Source organism: Pholcus phalangioides, unplaced genomic scaffold (genome assembly GCF_987345545.1).
Source record: "Pholcus phalangioides strain wild (caught in Gottingen) unplaced genomic scaffold, Ppha-v1.0 ptg000007l_1, whole genome shotgun sequence".
In the NCBI taxonomy this organism is placed as follows: Eukaryota; Metazoa; Arthropoda; class Arachnida; order Araneae; family Pholcidae; genus Pholcus; species Pholcus phalangioides.
Window position 1 is genome coordinate 21,661,035 of NW_028301600.1, and position 19,885 is coordinate 21,680,919.

The 19,885-nt window shown below is 35.5% G+C and overlaps 1 protein-coding gene across 1 annotated transcript in view; it reads left to right on the top strand.

Annotated features, from left to right (window-relative positions):
- Positions 1-19,885, top strand: part of LOC149085061 (catenin alpha-like) — an 88,791-nt gene that overhangs the window by 51,406 nt on the left and 17,500 nt on the right. Inside the window, exons 12-17 of the mRNA XM_089232843.1 lie at positions 422-622; positions 5,136-5,287; positions 16,305-16,374; positions 17,495-17,553; positions 17,734-17,915; positions 19,602-19,707. Of these exons, the coding sequence (XP_089088969.1) occupies positions 422-622; positions 5,136-5,287; positions 16,305-16,374; positions 17,495-17,553; positions 17,734-17,915; positions 19,602-19,707 (770 nt within the window). The remainder of the gene's footprint in view (positions 1-421; positions 623-5,135; positions 5,288-16,304; positions 16,375-17,494; positions 17,554-17,733; positions 17,916-19,601; positions 19,708-19,885) is intronic.

The window sequence follows — 19,885 nt, forward strand, 5'->3', positions numbered from 1 at the left end:
TGTATTATTATGTTGTTTGAGAGCAATGAGACAATATTCTTAGTCAGCCTGTTATCATCAAGATTTAGAATGCAAACCCATAGAATCAAAATTAAATTAATTGCTGATCGCTTTAAAGTTGCTCATCTAAATTCATATCACTTACACATATTATAGCCCATCGAATCAATCCCAAGGAGTTTTCCAGCTTTTTTATATATTTTTTGGGTAATACATTCATTACACTTAATTGTCAAAATATTTTAATTTTTCAAAATTAAAAAAAAAATCTTCCTGTGTGTGAAAAAGTACTCATTCATCCTGATTAAGTGAATCAAAGGCCTTTAATAAATTAAGATTTGTTGCTTGGGAAAACATTAAAATATTTTTGGCAGTTATATATGTTTCAATGGATTGATGATTTTATGTATGTTGTATATAGAGAACCATATTCTAGAAGATGTCAAAAAATGTATCCAGTCATTGAAAGATAATGATGCAGATACTCTTGATCGGACAGCAGGGGCTCTTAGAGGCAGGGCAGAGCGAATATGCATTGTTGTAAATGCTGAAACTGAAAGCTGTGAATCAAAAATATACTCTGACTGCATTTTAAAAGCAGCAATTATGTTAAAACATCAAGGTTTGTAGTTTATATATTTTATTGTTAAGTATAAAAATTGATGTTTGTGTGATGAACAAATATATAAATTCAATTTTAATTAATCATGTTTAAAATTTTTCTGATTGGTGATTGTATGTTTTAACACTAAGTGCAATGTTGTGAGATCCTATTCCCAACAATTAAATCTAAAATTCTCGAGGGAGATATACTTTGTATCTATTGTTCCCTCTTTCTATATTTTATATTTTTCTTTGGGTGAGTGAGATGATGAGAAGATGCAAATTCGACTCCATTATACTAATAACAGATGAAATAATAACAGTCTCAAGAACAACATAAATTTATTTGCAGAAGTAGAAACAATACAAAAGAATAATCATGAACTCACAAGAACTAATCTTTTTTCTTCCCATTCTGAGACCCACACCTGTCGCTTGGCGTGAATAATCACTGCCACTGCTTTTAGGTCATAGCAGAACACTGCACCATTTCCCATTTATCAGCTACATGAAATATTTTCTTATCAGGAGGGTTTATTACTGATTCAAGTTTACATCTACAATTAATGTGAAATTGCAGTGAAAAAATAATTTAAAATAAATATTCATTCCTATGGGATAAATATTTTTATTATTCAAATAAATTGAAAGAAGTATGCACACATAATTCATTAAAAATAATTATGCATCCTTTTTTAGTTAATTAATGTTATGTTGTTTTATACAAAAACAATAAAACATGGCATATTTAACCCATTAATGATGGTTGGTAAGAAAATTTGCCATTCAACATTTTAATTTTTTTCTTTGCTAATAAATGGTGGGAGTGTTTCCACTCAGTATTTTTCTTCCTTTCAAAAAATTGTCTTTAATGGGTTAAAACCATGCAAGCAAATCAGTGTATATAAATATAATAGATGTGTTGCCACAAGAAAATATTACAGTGTGATTTTCATGGATCTGTGCCGTGGATGGATATGGGCCCCTTGGGAGATCAAATTCCTGTACTCAGTTGTGTGTTGTTTCGTGTTGTGTTATGTTTTTGTGTTTACATACAGTGGTACTTCAGTTAACAAGTGATTTGGTTAATGAAGCAATTCACATAATGAGCAAAAATGTTAAACAAATTTTGATTTAGTTTATGAACAATTATTTGCATTATGAGAAAAAAATTTGTGCATTGTTTATTTAGTTTCATGTTATCACAGCTGAATCCGCTCACACATGTACTGTAGAATTGTGGGTAATATTCTCTCCTACAGTCTCTAGTCAGTTGCCTCACTGGAAAAATGAACACTCATGTGAGTGTGACTGTTTATGATGAGAAACTATATGCATCATTGTAAACACAGGTATAGTCCACCGACCACAAGAACATTGCCTACATTATGTCGGATGATTCCATTATTTCTTTTGAGGTAAAGCCATAGGCGGAGATAGACTTGGAAGTCTGGGGGGAGCACAGTCATTATTTCTGGGGGGGGGGGCACAATGATGATGATGTCAATTCATATATGCATATATACAACATTAGATCAGTCAACTTCACCTTTGATGCTGGGGGGGGGGAAAGGACATTGTCCCCCCCGCGCCCCCCGTATCTCCGCCCATGGGTAAAACGACTGTCCAATGGGAATTGTGCATCATCCACAGCGCTTTCCTGCTTGGTGTCTTTAGTGCTATTTTGGCCTCCATAAAATTTCACTAAAAGCGCCACGGCAGTGCACTCTATATCGCAGTGTTTTTGTTACGTAAACACCAGCTGTTTGACAGTGCCATCTTAAGGCATGGGCCCACCCAGGCCTCAATAAGAGCGGCCCTCACCAAATAAGATCTTGTTGAAATTTTCCAGAATTTACATGGTAGGACCTCAGAAAAATCACTTGGCCCGGGAAGGCCCATGATGGTCTTAAGACGGCGCTGCTGCTCAAACACTTACAGTAAATTATTTTATACAAAAAAAAATTATTCCGCAGAAGCATGGAGGCCCCAGCATCAAAGGTGGAGTCGTTCGATCTAATGTATATGTGTACATATGAATTGACATCAACATCATCGTGCCCCCCCCAGACTTCCAAGTCTATCTTCACCTATATGCAGAAGGGATAGAAAACTCCAGCCCTTTTCAATAATCAGTTCCATGCATCAAGCTGAAGACTACATGTATAAAGCTGTTGTGGCGTTGTATTTGTATAAAACGATTTCGACCAGGCTCCCAGAAGAATGGGGCTGACAAGGCTCCAACCCGGAAGAAATTCTTATAATTTTTTTTCCACACTCAATTCATATGGATGGCCAGTGAGAGATCCCAGTCTTGGATCCCTGCTGCAGCATGAGAAGACCATGCTTCTGATGCCCTTAAGCATGCCCCCACATCTTGCAGCCAGGCCCTCTAAAGTGAATTTATAGTGTGAAAGAACAAAAAAATGATTAGAATCATCCTGGACCCCATGGCTGCGTCCCTTAAGGCCCCAAAGCAGAATGTGCCAAAATCTGTGATGTACGTCGCAGAACAATTACCGCTATTGCAGAACAATTTGGAAGAATTTTAAGAAAAAGTGCAAAAAACACTATTACCTGAATAGGGATTTTTACCGCAGAACATTTCCAGTTAGCTGAGGGCTCATCGCAGAACAGTGCTAAATATTCTGCTTTGGGGCCTTAAGGTGGCTACACATGTAACTGCAAGCTTGACGAGCATGCATGTTCAATCTTTTTATTTGTCACTATTTTATTAGTCACCTCTTTGAAAATTCCATATGAGAAGCTTGTGTGGAGAAAGAAAAAAAAGACAATGGTGGCGATAAGAGAAGGTAAACAGAAAAAGAAGGGCTAGTTGCTGGCAGGTGGCCTTCTCTTGCTACGGCAGTATAGAAATTAAACCAAAGAAAATGTCACATAATTTATAATAGTGATAAATTATTATCATTAAATTAGTAACACTCCCTTTAAATTTATTTTCTGTATTAAATATTTTAGTTCAAAATATTAAATTTAAATTTAATAAAAAAATCAAAAATTTAAATTTAAATTAAAAAATCAAAAATTTAAATTTAAATTAAAAAATCAAAAATTTAAATTTAAATTAAAAAATTTAATTTACTTCCACAATTCATAATTGAGGGCATAGTTCACTGAAGTGTGAAGAATACCCTCATACAGAGAGAACCGATTTGCTCCAAGACAGCCTTTACTAGCAATCTGGGATAATTTTTACCTTTTCCCTGCGCCGAAATGGACCTTCTCTAGAGAGGGGCATTCCCATAACCCTTCTCGTGATCTACGGACTATATGTGCACAGTTTTTTTTATTTTGCTTGCAGGAACCACTAGTTCTCAAAGGTATTGTGTCCTTAAGAAAGACCATTGGACTGGAGGTGAATGCAAACAACATTCAAGAACTAGTGGAAGAACATGCCTAAGAGTTTACCACAGATGAACTGTTGGATCTACATTGCATGCAACTGCTTATGGATAGGATCTCATCTGTGGAAGAGGAAGAGATAAATTAGGAGGAGTCACTTCAAATGAGAGTAGAGAAATGTGGGAAATTTTGTGCAATATTTTGTAAACAGAATCACCCAAATAAAGCTGCTACATGTGAGAATGTGTGTGTATGTGTTGTGAACTTAACGTGAATTTTGTTTCTGTGTAATGCTTGTTATAGTGCTGCCATCTACTTTAAAATTATGAATGAAGTGTAATGATTGATTTGTACTGTTGTAGGCCTATTGCTGTCTGTGGTGAGACTTTTTAATGGGCTATCAACTCACATACACATTTGCTCCTTGTAGTTGAGAACCACAGAAAATCAACTTCAGCCAACCACCACTGTGGCTTTGGTGGGACTCAAATAAAGCTGTAGCAGTGCAAGCAATGAATCTGGCCAATGACAATGTTATTTCTCATTTCTGAGAAATGAATGAGAAATCCTAAAAAATGAGAAAGTGTCATTGGATAGGTTTTCTTTCAAAGTTACATAAAAAGAATAAGTTTGCAGACAACAGTAAGTCTGTAACTCATCCTGAATGGCAGTCCTTCTCTCTCATTATTTAGAATAAGCTAATTTGTAAACATTATTGCATTGTATGTTTGTGTTTATTTCATTTTTTCTCTTAAATTAAAATATTAATTGTATTATTCATGATAATATTATTGTGTTAGTATATTAATTAAATGACATTTTTTTTGTTGGTCATTTTTTGTGTGAATGTGGAACAAATTTTCCGAATTTCCATTATTTCTTATGGGGAAGTTTGATTTGATATATGAGCGATTTGGACAACAAGCATGTTCACGGAATGAATTGATCTCGTTAACCAAAGTTCCACTATATATCATATTTAAAATTGTGTAAAAAATATTGTTTGACTCAAAATGGTTGCATGTAGGCTTACATGAAAAAAACCCCAATTGGTTGACTTTTCAAAAAACATTTCAGGTCTTTCTCATGTATTTTATTACAGTTGTGAATACCATGTTTGTGTCATTTGGTAAAACTTACTATATTAAATTCTAAGCATTTTTTTTCAGTTATGTCAAATTTTGCTAGTGAAGTAGAAAAAGCAGTAAAAATATTGAGTGGCTCATCTGCAGGAAGAATAGATGAAAATGCTTTTGTAGATGCTTCCAGACTTGTTTATGATGCAGTTCGTGAAATTAGAAGAGCTATTTTACTAAATAAAGTGAGTGTTTTTATTTTTTATTCAGTGTTCTCAGTTTCTGTTTACATCATATAAAAGTAAAGATCAAAAATATAATAAAAGTCTGTCATAATAGCAGTTCACAATTATGAGAAAAATTGCCATTATAACAGACTTCTCTTTATAAGCAAATATAAATTTTTTTGCTCTGTTAGGTTATAAAATTTTAAAAAATTGCGGTTTTTTCTGTTTTTCCAAGTCAAGCTGCTTTTTCTACTTTAAAACATGCTTTAGATCATTATATTCTTATATTGATGAACGAACAGAACTCTCTAGTCATGAAATTGATTTTTGGTCATGCATCACACATATTTCCTGAGTCAATGTTTTGAACAAATTGTCTCCAAATTTCAGCCCAAAATATTGTCATCTTTTATCACACCTCAAGTGAATGTTTATTATATAAATACAAGGCCACAACAGGCAAAATGCGCAACGAGGTGGCTGAGAAAAAGATGCCCATAAGAAATATGGATGTCATATATATTTCTAAAAGTACAGCAACCCAATTAAAAATAATTATAAAAACTAAAAACAATATATATACATACTAAAACATTGTATAATGTCTTATTGTCTTATTCTAAGTATGGATAGCTTCTTGATTTACAGCAATATGTTTATTGTATTTCTTTTTTAAACATGACGCACGCATGCACAGAGAAAGAGAGAGATAGATTCCCTGTGACACAACAACCTGGAGTTGTCCCTTACCAATCGGTACTGGTGTCCCCTTGTCAAAGCAGTTGATTCATGATGTATTAATAACTAATGATCCATTTTATCCATCCCGTTGGAAATTTTAAACACTTCAATCATATTTCAGACAGCTGTGTTCATCCAATGTGAACATATTCAAAAAATGAAGTCCCTCTTCATAACTCAAGCCCTATGTGCCAATAAGGACATGCGTAGCTCTTCTCTGATCCCCCTTTAACAAAGTCTATGTCCCTCTGTAGGTATGGTCTCCAAAACCTGACAGCATACTCCAGTCCAGGATGAACTAAGCCTCGGAAAAGCGGAGAAATGACTTTAAGAGAACGCAAAGAGACCTTTTTGAAAATGAAACAGCATTCTATTGCTTTTTTCTATTGTTTTTTTTTACCACCGCTGAACAATGTTCAGAAAACCTAAGTTGTTTGTCAATGAGAATTCCCAAATCAGTGACCCTAGTTACATCCGGGATAGTGACACTATTCAACTCGTAAGAAAAGCATGGGTTGTTCGAATCAAAATGAGCAACTTGTCAGTGCTAAACATCATGCTCCAATACTGTTTAAGTTGGTCTGGAGCAACTCCTTATCGCTTTGATTCCAGACTACCCTCATTAGCTTCACGTTATCTATGAATTTGCTAACAATCCCATCGATACCCTGATCAAGTTTATCAATTAAAAGTGAAAGAAGTATGTAGCCAAGGACACTTCATTGAGGAACTCCACTTGTGACACCTGTCCAATCAGAGAATTTCCCGTTCACCATTACCCGTTATGACCTATATTTTAACCATGATTCTATCCAATTCAGCAAGTTGTCCCCAATCCCAATCTTGTGTAAACGCTTCTAGAGGTTACCATGTTGGACCCGATCGGATGCCTTCTGGAAATCAAGGTAAACAACATCCAAATTTTTGCCCTTACCCAAAGCCTTAGTCACGTCATCATAGAAGCATTATGGGGTCCCTTATCTTTTAACATAGTGAAAAACAATGCTCTAGTCGAAATATCATTAAAAATATTTTTTAACTATTGATTTATTTCAAATCTGGTATACATATTTTTGATTTATATGCCAAGGTGAAATTTTACATGTCTCTAACACTTAATTTTTCTCAAATTTTCCAAAAATTCAATTTTTAGCACCTCGCATGCATGATAAAATAGCACAACATTAATGTAATTGAATTTATTTTGTAATTGATTCAAAATAAAGAAAACTGTCAAGTTTATAGAATGAAGAAAACTGAGATTTCATTGACTCAATCTCTTCTTATTTGGAATTGAATTTAAAAATTAAAAAATAATAATTTTTTTTACTAACCCAAGTATTTATGAACTCAAATCTTCCATGCAGCCTCCTTTATTTTTAATCAATTCAATGTCACAGGACTGCAGCTGTAGCAGAGCATATTGTTCTCTTGTGAGAACGTGGTTCTGTTATATAGGACAGGGGATTCTGGATTTAATGCAGATATATTGTACAGAGCATCACCAGCTTTGTTACACATAAAGGCATTATGCTTTCAAAAGTGGTTGCTGTTGAGTATGATGAAACAAATATCAACCTTTGGAAGAAAAATGGCATAGTTCCACATGTTGAAATATCTCTGTTGGTTATAGAGTGCATTGGTGTCTATGCTTATTATATATCAATGAACTTTGTTATTCGTATGTATGATTTTCATTTTCGTCTTGGGCGTGGTAGGGATCGGAGGTGCTTTTATCACCCTCTGCTTGCCAACCAATAGCAGTAGTTTTATCCGGAACCGTCGCCGAGGAATTACAGAAGGATTATCTGTCACATCGGTGTGCCATTTTGTGTTCCTTTTTGTGTCTTTCTTCATTCTCATGATTTTTTTATTTTATTTTTAGGGTCATACTCTGCAGTGTTTTCTTTATTTTTCTAGATTGTGTGTTTAATTTTTTCGTCAGTTTGATTTTGTCATCAGATTTTTAGGACTGCACATTATCGGATTTGCAAGATACGTTTTTTTTATTACTCTCAACTTTTTAATTTTCATTGTGTATTTTTGATTGACTTGAACTTTTTTCTTGCTCTCATTTCATTTTCATTGTATTTTTGACAGTTGTCTCTTGTCGATAATCAATTTCTTTGCTCATGTGCTCGTATAGAAGTGAATATTTGGTTATTTGTGTGTGTGTGTGTGTGTGTGTTTCCCGTCATTTTCGAGTTTTTCCCATTTCTTTGATACAAACTTGTTTGATTTTTGGTTGTTAGTGTTAGTGAACAACGTATACCTTTTCCAGGGTACTCTCAGTAATTTTTTTTAATATCTGACCTATTGTTTTAGTGTTAGTGAATAGAGATAGTTCGCTAATAACTAATAACAAAGGTTTTTAACAGTTGGCTGATGCGAAGATATATTTTGGAAAGAGAAAATTCAACTGCCCCTACAGGAAATCGAACCCACATCCTTTCACTTTCCGGCTAAATGCCCTAGACCATTAGACTACAAAGGCAATGAATATCTCAATCTTTCCTTAGACTTGCGTGAACTGAACGGGACTGTACATGGACGGTCGGACCAAACTGAAGACAAAGCTCACAATTGCTGACAATGCCACCAGATGGTGACTTATCCGAGGATGATATCACTCTCCGCTATCCATACAAAGGTTTTTAACAGCTTTCTGATGTGAAGATATATTTTGGAAAGAGAAAATTCAACTGCCCCTGCTGGGAATTGAACCCACATCCTTTCACTTTTCAGGTGAATGCACTAGACTACAGAGGCAACGCATATCTTGATCTTTCCTTGGAGTTCGTGTGCACTGAAAATCTCTTTCCAAAATATATCTTCACATCAGCTAGCTGTTAAAAACCTTTGTATGGATAGCGGAGAGTGACATCATCCTCGGATAATACTAATATTTATATATTATACTTTGTAGCTTAATACTTTTTTGGGTGCTGTGTTGTATTCTTTATATACATATATATATTTTCTTCTTTGTGATTTAGTGTTGAGCATTTTATTTTACTTAATTTTTTCATACAATCCTATACGTATATTTCGCATTGTAAAGTATTTTACATTATTTTATATAATTTCCTTTTAACGATTCTCTTCTGTCTATTTTTTAAGTATTATTTCATCTCTAGCAGTAGTATTAGCATGCCTTGACCTCGACTAGTGGTGTGTAGAGCTTGTGACGGAAGGTTTCCCTGCTCTAGGGGGATAGTAGCTGATAGTTTGAAGTGTAAAGAATGTTTGGATAGGGCAAGGTTGGAACTCGAGGTCGATGCGTTATGGGAAACAGTTAGGGTTTTAGAGGGCCCTTTTATAATGGGGCCACTTGTTGTCGAGCCACCTGTTGATGAAAAAGCAATCTCCATGAACAACTACAGTTTAGAAAGCAAATGGGTGGTTGTGGATGAGGGAGAGGGGGATAGTGGTAGGGGTTTAATCTTCTGCGATTCTATGGTTAGGGAACTGGGGAACAGAGTGTTTAAGGAGTTTTGGGGTTTTGAGTGCTTTTGTCTTCCTGGGGGGGGGGAAGATTAGCAACGTTCGAGAAATTTTTCATCTCTGAAAGTTGCCTTTGCGGGTAATCCTGTGGGTGGAAATGAATCAGGTAGGAGCGAATATTAGTGAGTCTCTGTCAGAGTACCAGGACTTACTATTGGGAGGGGGTTCAGATGTGGCAGTGATTCCAGTATAAGCCAAGGGGTAGTGGGGGCTTAGGAGTAGGATCTGCCAATTCAATTTAAGCCGGCCTAAAGGACATTTGCTTCTCACTTGGGGTCACATTCTTCGTGCTTCCCACATTTACCGATAGGTTAGCATCATTGGGATGGGATTCATCTGAATAGGAGTGGGGTCTGGTAGGTTTATGATCAGATCAGGCTCAGATCAGGTATTCTACTCCCAGACCTCATAGATGATAATGCTGGTTAGTTATTGTTAATAATAGTATAGATGGGGAATTACCCACCTCTGACTTGGATAGCTTCTTGATTGAACTCGCACTAAATCACTGGGCAAATTAAAATATGTGCTAATAAATGCCAGGAGCTTGTGTGATAAGAAAGATTTTTTAGTAACTGATAGCTGTGGAGGGCCTGTGTATCTTATAGCCATTACAGAATCTTGGGCAAAAGATGGGGATGAATCTTTTTTACACATCTCAGAATACGATACTTTTTTAAGAAATAGATTGGATAGGAAAGGGGGTGCTCGAAAATTTTTTGTACCAGCATGTATCAGGAGCCACTAGGGGTATTGCTATTTTGGATTTAGTTCTCACTAGTTTGCAGGATTTTATTGAGTATGTTTCGGTGGGGGACAAGTTTTCTTGTGCAGTGATCATCATGTCATCAGTTTTCTCTAACTTTTCTTTGAATAAGGTTGACAACAAAAGACTGGTTCCTTGTTTTCGGAAAACTGACTTTGATGTTTTGAGAGAACATTTAGCAGAGGTGTTCCAAGACCGGCTGGAATCAGTCAGGGTGGTAAGTCAATAGGAAGAATTCAGTACAAAGCTGTTCTCTGTTTTGCAAGAGGTCATACTCTTTGTTCGAAAAAAATGTGTTTGTACATCACGCCCCCTGTGGTTCATGGATAGCGTACATAACCTTTATCTTAAAAAAAAAGAGCATTCAGAAAGCATAAAAGTGGACGAGGTGACTTCTCATTGTTTATACTGATAAAAGAAGGGCATTGAAGAAAGCGATAAGGGATAGTAAAAAGGAAGTTGAATCTAGGTTGGCAGATAACATTGGCTCTGACCCTAAATCATTTTTAGATACGTCAATAATGGATGTAAGGGGACAGTTGGCCCCCCTCTCAATAGGAGGGTCTATGTTAGAGAGCAATGTATGCATGTGTAGTGCTTTCAATTACTGTTTCTATCGGTTTTTAATAGAGATAATGATATTCAATGTACGTGTTTTGCACAGGGTAGTAAAATACTCAACAATATTATTCAAATGTAAAATGTGGAGGTCCTAAATCTTCTAAAAAATGTATGTGCAAGCAAAGCACTCAGATGTTATCCATCCTAGGGTCCTCAGGGAATGTGCTAATGGATTGTTGAGGCCAGTCTCTCACAGATTTACAGGAGTTTTGTTGCTGAGGGTATCGTCCCAAGGGATTGAAAACTTGCTAATGTTGTTCTGATATTTAAAAAGGGTAGTAGAGAAGCTGTGTCCAATTATCGTCCAATGAGTTTGACAAGCTCCCTCTCGAAAATTTTAGAAATTATTATCAAAAAGCAATGGGTGAAATGGCTAGACGAGAATAATGTACTGTCGGATAATCAGTATGGGTTCGGGAACAGGAAGTCGTGTCTAACCTGTGGGGGTAAGGGCTCTGTCTGTTTTTCATCCAAAAATGTGGATGATGTTTACCTTGATTTCCAGAAGGCATTCAATCAGGAACAAAATGGTAAACTCTTAATGCAATTTTACATGAGATTGGGGCAGCTTGCTGAATTGGATAGAATTATGGTTAAGAGATGGGTAACAATCAGTTATGGTGAACTGGGAATTCTGTGATTGGACAGGCGTGACAAGTGGAGGTCCTACAGGAAGTGTCCTTGGCTCCATACTTTTACGGGGAAAATATCTCATGTCATTGGATAACACTTGGGTGTTTGTGAAGAGAATTTTGTGGTCCTTGGTCAGACATGCTATGCTACGGCTGACTTGTCAACTTGACCCAGTCTACAATTTCGTTTGTGCTCAATTAATCTAGTCTATCGATCTTTTTGTAGTGCCTATGTACACTTCTCCACAACTGCATGGGATACGGTAAACCCTAGTGTAACATCCCTTAATGGGGTTACGTGCCTGGTTCAAATTATCCAGTTAAAGGCAGACAACAAGCAGGAAACAAACAAGTTGTTTTGTATCACTTCAAAAGGCTTTATTACAATAACGGTTATTTTACATTAGGTTAGACTTCGTTCATTAAAACAATATTTTTTCGTTATAGTCGATTATTCTTACATCAATTTTAGTTATAAAAAAGCGTGGATCTCACCGCAGAAGTCCATGTCCATTCAACTGGACATCACGTTTCTTCTCGCAGACCAAGAGATGCAAGTGCACTAGTTACGATAGCGATGTAGATCCATTCACGTCATGGAACCAACCAAAGAACAGTGTCCCAGGTTTCAGAACAAGTCGTCAGCAACCAGTTTCCAGGTAGACCTCCCAGCAATCATCGATGACAGTCTATCGGAGTCCAGCCAGTTGAATGTCGAAGATAGAAGTACTGGACGTTTCTATAGCGTCAAACCAGAAGTTTTGTCACGAACCAGACCATTCAAGGTTTCATCTGCCAGAGGGCAACTAGTCACGGGTTGAAGTGCAAGACTCTTAAATTGATTATTTAGCTTTTATAAAAACATCTTCACCGGACCCGCCGGGAACATTAATGGTAGTTATTTAGATCATATTAAAATTTCATGACCGAAATCAGGAACAAGCTACTCAAGTAGCCAAAGCAAGAGGTGAATACTTGAAAGAACAAAGGAATGAATGAATGCGATTAGTGAGATCGAGAGAGGCGCTTTTATACATTGAAAACCGGCTTTAACTTTAGGACCACTCGACCACCGGCAACACTCCGTCTCTCGATAAAAATTCAACAATTCACAAAAATAATTTGCATACTAACCAAAGTCAAAAATATTTCAAAATTTCTCAGTGGCAACGCTAAATGTAATCGGGCGAGCTGGCCAGGCTCTCCGATCACGCCTGTTACGCCAAACACTGAAAAACACAAAAACAAAATAATTATTCTGACGGAAGTCTGCAGCCAACCGCCGAAACAGGTAAGTAAAAATTACAATAACATTATAACGAAACGATGTGATATCTCCCCCGGGAGAATCCCCAAACTAAATAATAATTAAACGTAACGGAGAAGAACGTCATCCTGATCCGTTACACTAGCTGTTTTCAGTCTGTCCCGTTGATCTTTGGTCGACCTGAGGTACTTAGCTATTTGGGTGGCTTGAAGATGGTCTTGATGCCAAATTTTCTCAGGTGTCCGTGTGCATCTTTTTAGGGTAAACCATATGGCCCAGTCTGTTACATTTCTTCGTGACCAGAACATCTCGAAACGGAAGAGTCCCCTCTTCTTCTTTCTCCATTGTGAATTTGATGTTATGATGTTCAGATGAACTAGGAGCTCTTCAAGTTTTTCCTCTCCATGACCCCATATAACAAATGTGTTGTTCACATACCGAAACCAGGTTGATATGAAAAGATTCGAGTCACAAACTATGGTGGCAGCACAATACCAGCCATCATAATGAGTAGTTTCTCAAAGAGCTGTCATAGTGTCATGCCACCCTCTTTCCACAGCAGGAAGGCTGCAACTAGTAGAGAGCAAGGATTCTAGTGCCCCCTTCACTGGATCAGGAAGGGTACCGAGTTTACTGTTTTCCATTGCAGGAGGAGAGCACCAAAATATACTCTGGACCTAGATGACAGAGTAAATTTTTGTTTCTAGTTGCGTCTCTGATAGCAGGTTCTATAACAACTAACCTATTTAAATCCCAGAGATGCTGCTGACATGCTATAGGTTATCAAATACCCAAAATTTTGGAGAGGGACACATACTTTCAGAGTTTTGAGAAGAAACTTACGGAGAAAAAACCTCTACCAACATTTCTCCTTTTTTTCCTCCTCCCCACCTATCATGATAACGCTGCCATGACCTTGAAAAGTAGTTTCACTACTTTTAAGTACAAAGGAAGTACTGACTTTTCCAAATAACCTATAGTACTCATGTCATGAGAGAGATGATGATTTTTGGATACGATTTTTAATGGCTGGCATGAGAATTCAGTTTTATTCAAGTTGAAAGAAGAACCAGACACACCTTCACGTTAATATTCAAAAGAACCTCTAATGTGTAGGAGATGTGCAATATTCAAGTTGACAGTAAATCTTTACTCAAATATAATTAACTCATATACACAGGGCCGCAACTATATGCTTGGTCAGCCGGGACAAGCATGCATTTTGGCACCCTCTCATAATGTTGAAGGAGAGATTAAAGAGTGAAATTTGCACCCCCTCTAGTACAGCGCCTGGGGCACCAGACCCGTCTGCACCCCCCTAGTTGCGGCCCTGCATATAAATTTAAATATTAATATTTGTTTCTTTAGTCATTAATTTAATTGAGTTAAGGCAGTATCATTTAACTACTTTTTAAGAATTAATAGGAAAAAATTTAATGCAGTTTGAGTTTTGACCACTAGAAATAATTGAAACTGGCCGAAATTAATATCAACCAGGCCTGTTTAAACTGGTTTTAACCACCCCTGGTAAAAACGATACAACCCTGCTGTAAATACGCCACTACAAGGTTTGACTGTATAAGCTAAAAATTTGGTATACAAATTGTTCAGGGTTTTACTCAAGAAAAAGTTTACATTATATGCTAATGTGATTTCATACAACATTCAGAGATGCCGCTATACTCTAATTTATATTGGTCCTGGGACCCAGTTTATGAGCAAAAACTGGGTCCTTTTGGAGTGAAAGTGGATCCCTTTTTAAAAAACGACGAAGTCTCCCCCCCTTCCGCATCATTTGCAGTTACTCCTTTAAATCAAACAAATAATTTCTAAAAACAAGTTCAATTGAAACATTCACTAACAAAAAAAAAAGTTTAAGTAAGGTTTAGTAACATTCATTGCTAATTATTCTGCTGGTAGAGAAAAGTTGCAAAGGAACCTATCAACACTGATTAATTAATGAATAACAAGTTTAAAATAAATATAATTAAGTTAGGCACATTATATATTTACTAATAAATCAGTCTATAACTTCAATTCTGATTGATTTTTCATTTGAGACCAAACCTTAGCTCTTTCAATAATATATTCTGCATAAATTTGAAGCAAATGATTTTGATGATCATCTTCTGATTCATATAAATCTGCTGAGTGATTTCCAGCTGAAATTGTTTTCTTTTCCCTCCCTGAGGGTTCATATACTGTGGACTAACACCATTATTTAATTGCCACATATTTCACACCTGAATATGGGAGCTATGTTAGATTTGTTATTGGTGAAACCTAACAGTGTGCTTGTGTGTCCAGCGTTGTGTCTTGTGTTCATAGTAGGTAGTGCCACCAAATCACTAATGTGTGGATTTGTAATTTAATGTATATTTGTATTGTAGGTCTGCTGATCATCATGGCATGGGCAGCTTGAGACAAAATTTGTGCCTGTGCAGAACCTGTTTTTGGTGCCCTCTTGCCCACCCTCATCTTAATTTTTCTTTATCCTAGCAATTCCTAAAAAAATTATATATTTTTTGCTCTTTCATCTCAGATTTGGTGCCTCTCCTAGGGTGGCACCCCATGTGGCTGCATATCCCCTTTGTCATGGCAACAGAGCTTCTTTCCAAGGGATAGCCAACTTAAAGTTAGAAAACCCTTAGGAAAACGTATTTAGCCGAACACCATTACACATTATTGGGCCCCAAATCCAGATTTTTGTGGTGGGAAAACTCGTGACTGCATAGCGGCTAGATCACAAAACTGTGGATATTTATGAAAGAGTTTTTACAGATTCCATCTGTAATTTTCTCCAATAAACTCTCAAAACTTTTTACAATTTGAATGGGTGATTCAATTCTATACAATTTTTCAAGAAAACACATGTGCAATCTTGTGGAAACAAAGCAAATTTACACAGTAAATATGCTGTCTCCAAATGTTGTTGAGTTGTTGCAAAAGCACTGTAATTTCCAATACATAACTCGGAGGAGAAAAACCCTTAGAAATTGGAAAATTTTATGTAATAGCCACTCATTCAGGGACAGAACTTGATATTTCGTCAGCCCATTCATGATACATTTATATGGGTTATACATTTTATACTAATACAGTGTAGCACTTCCTTTGTACTTAAAAGTTGTGGAACTGCTTTACAAAGTTACGCCATACAGTTATATCATGATAGACAGTGATGAGGACGGGAAAAATGTTTATACAAGAGGTTTTCCCCTCTTCACTTTTTTCTCAAAACTTTGAAAACTATGCATCCCCCTGGCATATGTGAACAAAGTTTTTATGCATCCTTCTCGAAATTCTGGGTATTTGACAAGATATAATGTGTCAGCGGCATCTTGGAACTTTGCAGCTTAATCTTTTTAAACAATCTTATTGCAACATGCTTATAATTTGATTGATTTTTGTTTCATTTCAATGTGTTTTATTAGAAAATGTTATACATTTATCACATTCAGTTAATAATACCTGAATATTAAATTATTATAATTTACATTTTAGGGTGTTGGGGAATCAGAATGCGAGACAGACATTGAATGTGAAGATAGCACATATGACGCAAAAAACAAGGGTAAGTCATGCTTTGGACTGAAATATCAAATACTGTACATTAAAACCTGTGAAACAAACAAGTCTTTCGTGAACATCATGTAAAGTAAAATTCAAAGTTTTCGGGTTTTTTTGGCCAATGTAACGTTTTTGTCTTTCAACGTTTCCTTCACACGGGTGGCGAACATTTTCAAGAAATAAAATCTTAAAAATTTTTGTCACCCATTCAAACGAAACGTCGAAAGACAAAAACTTTACATCACATTGGCGAAAAATCCCAAAAACTTTAAATTTTAGTAACACCTGTGTGTGTGTGTGTGTGCGCATGCGCGCTCGCTCAAAACCAATGAAAATGCTTGTTGAATCTGGGCACTAGCCAAATCCTTTTCCAAGTTAAAAAAGTCAAATATATATCAGATATTTAGTGTTTATATAACATAGTATTTGACATCCTCTCGTGATTATTAAATAGTCTAATAATGCCTGAAATTATTCAAAATTTTTTATAAAATGTTAAATACATCAGAAATAGAATATATGTTGTATTTTTATATATTTTATATGATATCTATTATATTTTTTCCTTGCACATATGTAAAGGTATATTGTGACTATTTGTGCGGCTTAAAAGTAACTTGGTGGGCTTAGGTATATTTTCAGTGATACAGTACAGTCTATCAATAATTTTTTGAACTAATTTATATTTTTATTACCAAAAGATTCTGAATTCATAATAAATGTTTTCTCTACGCTATGAGTGTGCATGAACATGCACAGTTGAAAAGTTATTTGGCAAACAAAACAATCACATATGGTATGCTACTGCTGTATATCTGTGCTCAGATGGCAAAATGTAATAAGTCACTTTTTCAAAATTTCACGAGGGCAAATTTGTAAACAATATTGAATTTTTCCTCTGTTGGTTCCTCATAAACCAAAAGAGATGGACAAAATTTTGTCACCTTCCAAAATTTTGACGAACGAGGCTCCAGAATGTGAACAACTCAATTTTTTGGGAAAAGTGACTTGTGACATTTTACCATCTGACCGCAGATGTGATGGCATCTCACAAGCTTTTATATATTTATCTGCATGCTTTTCCTATTTTGTGATTAACAGTGAATTTTATGCCCTTGTTACAGCTGCCATCATTAGTGATGTTGATGAATATCCAGACATTACTGAAATCTCGAATACACGTGTAAGTAATTTCCCTCTTGTTTTACTAGTAAAAAACTAATATTTCACAATATTCATAAAGAGCAGTTAAGTAAGCAATGAAAGGAATTAAACCGTAATTGAAATTGTATTGATTTTGGTAAATATGATTGGTGTTAAATGTTTCTTTAAGATTATAATGCTATTTTTAAATCTATTTTAGGATGCTTATAGGTTGGTTTCTGAAGAAGAAAAAATGCAGATAGCTGCCCAAGTTGAAACATTTCGATGTGAAAAAAGCAAATTTGACAGAGAAGTTGCTAAATGGGATGAATCTGGCAATGACATTATAGTTATTGCAAAACAGATGTGCATGGTGATGATGGAAATGACAGATTTCACACGGTAAGATCTATTTGAGTTGTTAATGTACTTTAACGTAGGAGTAAGCCGCTGTGGTGGTCAAGTGGTTATAGTGACGGACTCGCGATGCGAGGATCCGGGTTCGAACCCCACAGTGGTGGTCGGCTGAAGTTGGTTTTCTGTGGTTCCCAACTTCAAGGCGCAAATGCGAGCCGATCTCCCCGTTAAAAAGTCTCGCCACAGAGAGCAACAATCCTACAACGATAAATCATTCAATCATAACACTTCACTCATAGTTAGAAAAACTGGTGGCAGATGGCAGCACTACACATAACAAGCATTACAAAGAAATAAAAAACTTCACTTCAGGTTTCACTACATGTGCACGCACATTTCCGCATGTACCGATTCGTTGGGGGTTCCGCGGGGGGGGGTGTAGCAGTAGTTGGTAGGGCCTCCAAAAATGGCTTGGGGATCCATGATGTTCTTAAGTCAGCCACTTCGTTGGGCAATTTGCCTGTTGTGGCTTTGTATTTGTATTTGTAAGCACATCCTCTTTTATTAGCATATTTTAATGAATGGGTTAAAGAGAAGAATGAATTATGAAAATGCTTAGTATATATATATATAAATTTTTTATGCTATTGATAAAATTAGAATAAACATTGCAGTTATTCCATTTTAAAATGTCCCCCTTTCTTTTTTATAATTTTACAATTATAACAGTGTGATGAAACGATAAGTTTGAGACACATTTTAAAAGTTAATAACAAATCAACCATTTTGTATAAAAAGATGCAGTCTGCACCCAAATACTTGTCATGGCCTAGAGTTTTTTTTTTGTTAATAAAAAAAGTTTGAATTTCACTCACAGGTGGTGCTGTAAAACAAAATACTCGACATAATACATAAAATGCAACACAAACACATAAGTAATGGTTATGACAATTTCTTTTACATAAAACTATCACATTTCAATATGAGTGCCTTTTTTTAGCTTGGGTTACATCTAAACAGGTGGAAGGGTGCTCATGTTGAAATATGTTAGTTTTATGTGACACAAATTGTCACAAACGTCAGTTATGCTCTGTTGTGTTGAATTTTATATGTTATGTCGAGTTTTTCATTTTACAGCACCACCTGTGAATGAAATTCTAGTTTTTTTTAAATTTATCAAAAAAAAGAAAAAACTAGGCCATGTATAGTGCAATATATTAGTGAAAAATGCACCTTTTTATGTCAATTGATTAATTTGATATAGATTCTCAGAATGTGTCCAGGACTTCTTATACACCCTGTATTTCCATTGAATATGATTTTTAATGATGAATTGGAATTTTGCTTTTATGAAGACATCTGTTTTATTCAGTATTATTTCACATAATAATCATACCAATAAACTAAAAAAGAGCGGATTAAACTTTTTTATTTTTTTGTCAATATTTCTGAGTTTGTTTGAAGCTTTACCTCAATATTTTTTCAGAGTATGCAATGAAATATTTCAGATATTAATTATAACAAATAATTGGACAATGATCTTAAAAATAATTTTTCTTCTATTCGTCACTATTTTATAGTCATGATTATTTTTTGAATTATTCAAGCTTGCTTTCTAAGAGGGCAAGCTAAGTAAAATTAAATTTACAGATGATAAACATAAAGTAATTTTATATTTATTAAGCATTACAATTATTCGTCAACTTCTATGCTCTGTTATTGTTTAAATAGAGGAAAAGGTCCTTTGAAAACAACCATGGATGTCATTAATGCTGCAAAAAAAATTTCCAGTTATGGCTCAAAGTTAGATAAATTAGCGAGAGATATTGCTGAACAGGTAAGTTTATTATAAGCATGTGTATATTGTTGTTCTGGTATGCACGTATACGATTAAGGATTAATGAAATATTGCATTTTTTATTTCGTACAAATTGAGATGAGTCCTCTGTCGTCTCTGCTTGTCTCATTCAGTATTTCATTTATTTGCTGGCTGATTCATGAAGGGCCCTCAGTTG